Genomic DNA, 6960 nt, shown 5'->3' with positions numbered 1-6960 from the left:
GAGGTATTTAAAAGACATGTAGATGTGGCACTTAAGGCCATGATTTAGTGGTGGACTTGGCAGTGTTAGGTTTACAGTTACACTCGTTGATCTTAAAGGTCTTTTCCAGCCTAAATGATTCTATGATTCTAATGTTTTAAAGAAAAAACTGCAACCCGCTGTGGTGTCTGTAGGTGTAGCGTTTAGAAAAGCGAGGATTTGAACTGGCGTTTCTCATAAGGCAAAAAAAGAACAGCACTACCGCCCTCTCCACCTCTCCTCAGGGAAGGAAAGGTGCTCTGAGGAGTGAAGCGCGGGGGGGGGGGGGGGGGGGGCGGCAGGCAAGAGCCTCTGCCTCTTGCGCAGGCGCGACAACGGCCCGCCGCGTTGGCGCGATCCGAAGCAACCTCGCTGGCGCGCGGCGGCCGCCGACCAATGGCGGGGGAGAAAGGGGGCGTGGCCGGTGCGCTGCCGGTGCGCAGCGGGAAGGCGCCCGAAGTTTGAAAGCGGCGGGAGGTTCGCCGGGGCGATGGCTCGGCCGGGTCCCGCGGCCGCGGTGTTTTCGGCCTCGTCGCGGAGGCTTGGGATGGCGGAGGCTTTGGTGAGAGAGCGCGAAGCGGCGGCGAGGGGGGGAGGGGGGCGGCTGTGGCGGGCAATGTCCGTTCCCTTCCGTAACAGCCGCGGCGCGGCCTTCTCCTCACTGCGCTCCTGAGGGGCGGGTCCGTCCTTTCGAGCCTGAGGGCGCGGCGAGGCTCTGCGCGTCCCCCGCTTCTGCCCGAGAAGAGCGGGGCGGGTGTTAGTGCTCTGCCCTCCTCCCTCTTGGCGCCGGTTGCTGGCACAAGCACTTCTGTTCTGAGGGCTTGTCTGTTGGGAGCCCCGTTTCCCTTAGGCTGCCTGCAACTGCGCCTGTCGCTCGTCTCTGGAGACCTTCCGTTCACCGGTTAGCGTGTAAAGAACCAGCGACTCTTGTCTAGATATGCTTAGTGGTGGGTTGACCCTGGCTGGAGGCTGGGTGCCCACCAAAGCCGCTCTATCACTCCCCCTCCTCAGCTGGACAGGGGGGAGAAAAATATAACAAAAGGCTCGTGGGTCAAGGTAAGGACAGTTTAATAAAGTGAAAGCAAAGGTCGGGCGCGAAAGCGAAGAAAAACAAATTATGTTATTCTCTACTTCCCATCAGCAGGCGATGTCTGGCCACTTCCTGGGATGCGGGGCTTCAGTATGCGTAGTGGTTGCTCCTGAAGACAAAAATGCCCCGCTTCCGTCTGCCTTTACTTAGCTTTTATATCTGAGCTGATGTCATATGGTATGGAATGTCTGTTTGGTTAGTTTAGGTCAGCTGTCCTGGTTATGTCCCCTCCCAAGATCCTGCCCAGCCCCAGTCTACCATTGAGGGGGTGGGGGGGTAAACATTGGAGAGACATCCTTGATGCTGTGTCAGCACTGCTCAGCAGTAGCCAAAACACTGGTGTGTTATCAAGACCTTTCTAGCTACTGATGCAGAGCACAGCACTACGAGGGCTGCTATGGGGAGAATAAACTCCATCTCAGCCAGACCCAATACATAGAGACATACTATTTTTCTTCCTACCATCGTCTGTCAGCGATACACAGGGAGTTTAAGTTTTAAAAGTTCATTATCTGTAGTGGGGTATGAACATAACAATAAACTGTTTTAAGCTCTTCTAGATCCATTGCAGGAATTTTTAATTTTCTTATACAAAAGGTTGCTTGTCAGTTGATTGTACTGCATGCTGCTGCAAGCGGAAGAAGTTTAAGCCTGACAGACTGAGTTGCTGTGGAGTATGGCTCTGCACCGTTTCTGAAGTGATGACTTTTGGTCAGTTGTTTTCCTGTGCGACCTAGAGCTTCTTCCTGCCATTTTAAGTTGATGTTGAAAATTTGCAGTGCAATAAATCCTTAAGTGGTTTTGGTTATTTTAATTGCCAGAAGTAATATTCAAAGAGGAATCACGAAGAAGTACAAAGTAATGTCAGTATGGCAAACTTAGGAAAAATGTGCTGAATTCTTTTGTATTAGGACTAGATAATCTCTGTACTGCACATACACTTTCCAGTTTACACAAGTGAAGAAGAGGTCATAATTGTTTTTCAGCTAAACAGGTAGAATTTTTTTGAGACATTTTCTTGTCACATTGGTGAAAAACTGCACTCTGCTTAGCTCTTCATTTTTTCTTGACTTGCCCTTTCCTGTTTTTATCCTCTACAGTCTTTGTTCCCAGCTCAGTAGGCTGTATTTCATTTGTTGGCCTGGAAAGTAACGCTGATAATATACTGTCATTTGAATTATTACTACTGTAGTTGTGCTAATAGATGACTGGAGTCATGTTTGCTATTTGAATGACTTTGATTATACTCGGGGTTCAAGTATATGAATAAGTGCTGGGAGTTAATTGAGAGTTTTACTATGGAACAGCTGATGTCCTCTCACTGCCTGTCAATAAGGTCTTGCCTGTGATAAACACAGGGTAAGAATCTCCATGTGAGCAGTTCTCAGAGCAGCAGATGTGTCATAAGGTTATGTCCTAGCTTGCTTTGTGGTAGTTCATTCGTTCTTCTTACTTCAAAGATAGTATCTATAGTCATCACGGAAATGTTAACCAAATCCTTAGGTTCTCTGATTACTGTCATGTAAGTTTCTTGCAAGTCTCTCTGACTTCAAATGCAACAGATGCTTGACGATTCTTGAGAAAAGCTGAATTTCTGGCAGTTGTCACAGGGGTTGTAGCTACTTGGCATTCTAAGAAAAACAGGGCTGCAGTAACTCCCACTAGGTTCCGGTGGATCGAGAATCCTCGAGACTTGCTTACATGAGAAACAGGAGGTTGGTCATTTATTTGTTTTTCTGTTGAATGTTACGAGTGCTTAGTAAAAATTGATTCTTGTTTCTTCACAGAATCATTTTAAAAAAGACTACAGAGCAAGATTCTGCCATGGAGGAAGGTAATTTACATTTAAAATTTTATTCTCAAATACGATTGTTTGGAAAACTTATGTTGATTTTTGTCCAAGAGCTTAATGTCAGAGCTATTGGGTGTATCTTATTAAACTGATCATATGATGTTTCCCAAACTTCTTGTATTTCTTAGTGGTGGGTGGAGCAAATTGTGCAGGGGGTGGTGTGCTGTGACAAAGCACCAAGGATTTCCTTTGAATTCCTCTGCTGAGGCAGTGGAACTGTGGTGTAGCTATACCTAAGCTACCTGAGCACAGAAGCAGTAGTCTGTGCAAACATTTTACCTTTCGAGAGGTAGAGAAATGAAGCCCATGCAGAGTTCTAGCTTATTTGACCCTTGCTGGTAAAGGTTAGAGGTGAGTTTGAGTATTGGCAGTGTTGTAGCTTTCTTTAAAGACATGTCAGTAGTCTGTGAGCTTTTTGTTACTGGAATCCATTTTTAGACTTGCATTTCATGAGCTTACCAAATCTACCGAAATACCTGTTTTTAAAGACATATAATAATCATTATGGGAGAAACACTCCATGGCTTTTCCCTTGTTATCTTGGTTTTGATCACCGTGGTCTGGCTAGTGGATCACTTCTGCCATTTTCATTTGTGCTGGGGAGGTTTGAAGTAGTAATCCAAGCAGCTGAGCTGTTTGCTTGCTTACAAATTTGATACCTCAAGCCAATTCTTGCTGCTAAAACTTTTGTAGAAGCACAGAATAACTGTGGATAAGTGGTAGAAAGAGAAGTAGAGGGTTGAATACTTGTATGAAGGGATAGGTGTGCAGCCTATACATTTCATTTCTGGGCCTGCTGAGACTGGATCACTGTGCAGACAACATTACTTGAGGGCTGATTTTTTTTAAAATTTATTTATTTCAAGCGAGAATCTCTGTTCATCCCAAAGCTGTTTTACCTGAGAACTGTTGTAGTAGTTGTATGTTTTCTTTTATGTAAAGAGATTTTTTCAATCTCATCATATTCTGTGATAGTGGGGCTTTTTCTCCTGGAATCCTTATTTAGACAAGTTTTTTTGCAGATATTTCTGCATGGAAATGGTAGGTAAAATATACTGAAGTGGGGACTAGTGGAAATAATTTAAAATATTAAGAACTTTACTACTTTTATATTGCTGGGATAGGAACATTTAGTATTTTTGATTTAAATATTTTTCCTTCTTTTTTTTCTAGAAATAAGATTGATGTACAGCCAGGTCAAAATGTACTGACAGTCATACAGGATTGTTTCGAAAGTAAGCTTTTATTTGGTGTTTTGCTTAATTTGGTGGTTAAAGGAAAAAAATAATTTCTTCCTTGTATTATATTTAGTGGTAAATAAATAGAAATGAAAAACAGAGATAAAATGGATAAAAATAAAGTCTTTTTAACGGTCTTCAAAAGCACCCCAATCCCAGACACTAAAAACTGTGTCTTAGCTGTCTTATGAAGGTAATCTTTCTCCCCAGTAGGTGGTTTCTTTCTTGTTTGGATTTACGTGACCTTAATGAGCTGTAGCAACTTATTAAAATAAATGACACCTGGACAATTCCAAGAATCTCTTATTTATAGCTTTTTCTTTATAGGTTGTAGCAGTGATCTTGAAATAAGCTCTCCAAATGCAACCTGTTGCTCAACTCCTATTGTCAAAAATGAGAAGAGGACTTCAATACAGAGCCAAAGGGTAATTTAGTTACGGCAGTGTCACAACGTAGCATTGGGTACAGTTTCACTTGGGTACAAGTTTAGCTCTGTAGGGTTTAGTTCTGTATGAGTGTTGAATGAATAAGCTCCATATATCACTTGTATTAGTATATAGGCTGTAATTTAACCTTCTGTACTAGTTGCTGGTAATGTTTTTTTTCTTAGTTTGTTGTGCTCTAATAGTAAATATTCTATAACTAGATTTATTTAATAGATTATTTTCTTGGGTTTTTTTGCTAATATAAGCTTTTTCAGCTTTTTGTACGCGATAGTTAAATTTCTCATGGTCTCAGGTTGAAGCATGCTGCCTCATAACTGGTGGTGGGTATGGCTGCCTTGGACTCCACTGGGGTTGGTCTCTTCTTCACTTTGCCAGATATATGGACACAGTTCTTCTGATGGATAGTGAAATTGAAAGATGATTCTTGTATAAAAGCAGCTTGTCAACTCCTGATAAAGTTATCTGTACTATAAGTTTGTGCATCTGTAACTTTGTTGAAGAGTAGAAGCAAGTTGAAGGACTTGTTAATGTGCTGAGAGAATGATGCCAATAATTTAGTTTGTATATTTAGTTTTAATATTTTGATTCTAGTAGTTTTTTGTAAAACTATGATATTTTATTAATGGTGGTGTTGAGAACAGACATCCTTTATAATGGTGTTTGTTTACTTCAGTCTGATGTTAGTATACTGTATAACCTCAAAGTGATTCTTGCAAAACCTCAGCCTGACTTAATAAAGGTGAATTAAATTGTTTAAATTAATTCATTCTAATGAAAAGAGTAAATAGCTTGCCTGTGGACTAGCAGGATGTCTGTTCAAAGCTGCAAATTGGTATTTACTGTACACACTGTTTTACCTGTTGTTTGAAATTCACAGTTTTAGAAAGTCTTAAGTGATAGAAAATTTAAGTGTTTAGTTAAAATAGAACTGTGCTTCAAATGAGTAAGAATTAAGGGAAGGAAATTATATTGTGTTCTGTAGAATTTTATATTCCTGTCAAAATACCGTTGCTTTATCAAATATTTTGCTTTGTCTCATTATTTGTTATCAACTATACCAGCCAAAGGCAAGGTTAACTAACTCTGTGAAAAGAGCCTGTAATTCTGCAGAGTCCTTACCTGCATCACCACTGAAACCAGTGAGCAGCAAAGGTTGGTAGCACTGTTATTGAATTAAGGTTTTTTTAGGTAACTATTTTTTTGTAAGGTTTTGAGTAGAAGAATTAAATCTGTTCTATATATATGGCAGGATGGTCACATGAATCACCTCTGAAGCCTGCAATACATGATCACATAGCTGATTCTGAAAAACCAAACTCTCCTGTGTCTGAAAGAGAAACAAATAATATGTTAAAAGATGCTGAAGCACTGTGCAAAAGTCCTGCCGCATCTTTGGACTCTGAGGATGATTATGGGGCTATTGGATCACCTCTTCTTCTGGAGGAAGCAAAAAGGTCTGTGCGTATGTAAGTAGAGCTGAATGTGGTGGTGGTGGTGGTGGTATCGTGTCCCCGGCCCCCCAGGCCGCTTATGGTAAATTAACACAGTGGTTTCAATCATTTATGAGTTTAGATTGTGAACTCATAAAAAATAATCCTAAGTTTTTCAGAAAATTTCTGTATCTGGGTTTAGAAAGGGCAAAACTGTTTTTTTTATTAAATATTCTACTTAGACCACAGGACTCGCTTTGAGAAACCTAGTCTGCTGGGGGCTGATGGGGCTCATCTGTCAGAGAAGAGGAGGACCATCTTTGGTCATAGGCTTGCCAAGCTGGTGAAGAGGGCTTTAAAGTAAAGTTGCTGGGGCAGTGGAACCTCAGTCCATCCCACTGCTACCACTTTGATGCCAGTGCCAGCAATAGATGCCCAGAGCCTGGAGAAGGATCACAGGTCAGCAGGAGAGCCCCTGAAGAGCAGCACAGAGTCAGCTTTTTTGGGGCCCCATCTTAAATGCCTCTATGCAAATGCACATAGCACAGGGAATAAACAAGGGGAGTTAGAGATGTGTGCATGCCTGCAGGGCTATGATCTTACTGGCATCACAGAGATGTGGTGGGATGGCTCCTATGACTGGAATGTTGGAATGGAAGGATATAGGAAGGACAGGCAGGGGAGATGAGGAGGGAGTGTTGCCCTTGATGTCGGTGACCAGCTGGAGTACATGGAGCTCTGCCTGGGAATGGATGAGGAGCCAATGGAGAGCTTATGGGTCAGGATTAAAGGGAGGACAGGGACAGGTGACATAGTGGGAGTCTGCTACAAGCCACCTGACTAGGAAGGCCAAGCAGATGAGGCCCTCCACAGACAGGTAGGAGCA

At 42.5% G+C, this 6960-nt stretch overlaps 1 protein-coding gene across 3 annotated transcripts in view; it reads left to right on the top strand.

The window, feature by feature from the left end:
- The first annotated feature begins 479 nt into the window (after window positions 1–479).
- Window positions 480–6960, top strand: part of CENPC (centromere protein C) — a 32413-nt gene continuing 25932 nt past the window's right edge. For 2 of the 3 annotated variants that reach the window (XM_049814754.1, XM_049814755.1), the window contains exons 1-6: window positions 480–580; window positions 2896–2942; window positions 4134–4195; window positions 4526–4623; window positions 5706–5796; window positions 5894–6110. In XM_049814754.1, coding sequence (XP_049670711.1) covers window positions 509–580; window positions 2896–2942; window positions 4134–4195; window positions 4526–4623; window positions 5706–5796; window positions 5894–6110 — 587 coding nt within the window. In that variant the 5' untranslated portion in view covers window positions 480–508. The remainder of the gene's footprint in view (window positions 581–2895; window positions 2943–4133; window positions 4196–4525; window positions 4624–5705; window positions 5797–5893; window positions 6111–6960) is intronic. The other variant, XM_049814756.1, reaches the window with a different exon arrangement.

The sequence above is a fragment of the Accipiter gentilis genome, chromosome 12 (assembly GCF_929443795.1).
Source record: "Accipiter gentilis chromosome 12, bAccGen1.1, whole genome shotgun sequence".
Lineage (NCBI taxonomy): Eukaryota > Metazoa > Chordata > Aves > Accipitriformes > Accipitridae > Astur > Astur gentilis.
The sequence above is the reverse complement of the archived record's forward strand: the minus strand, read 5'-3'. Positions and strand labels throughout refer to the sequence as shown.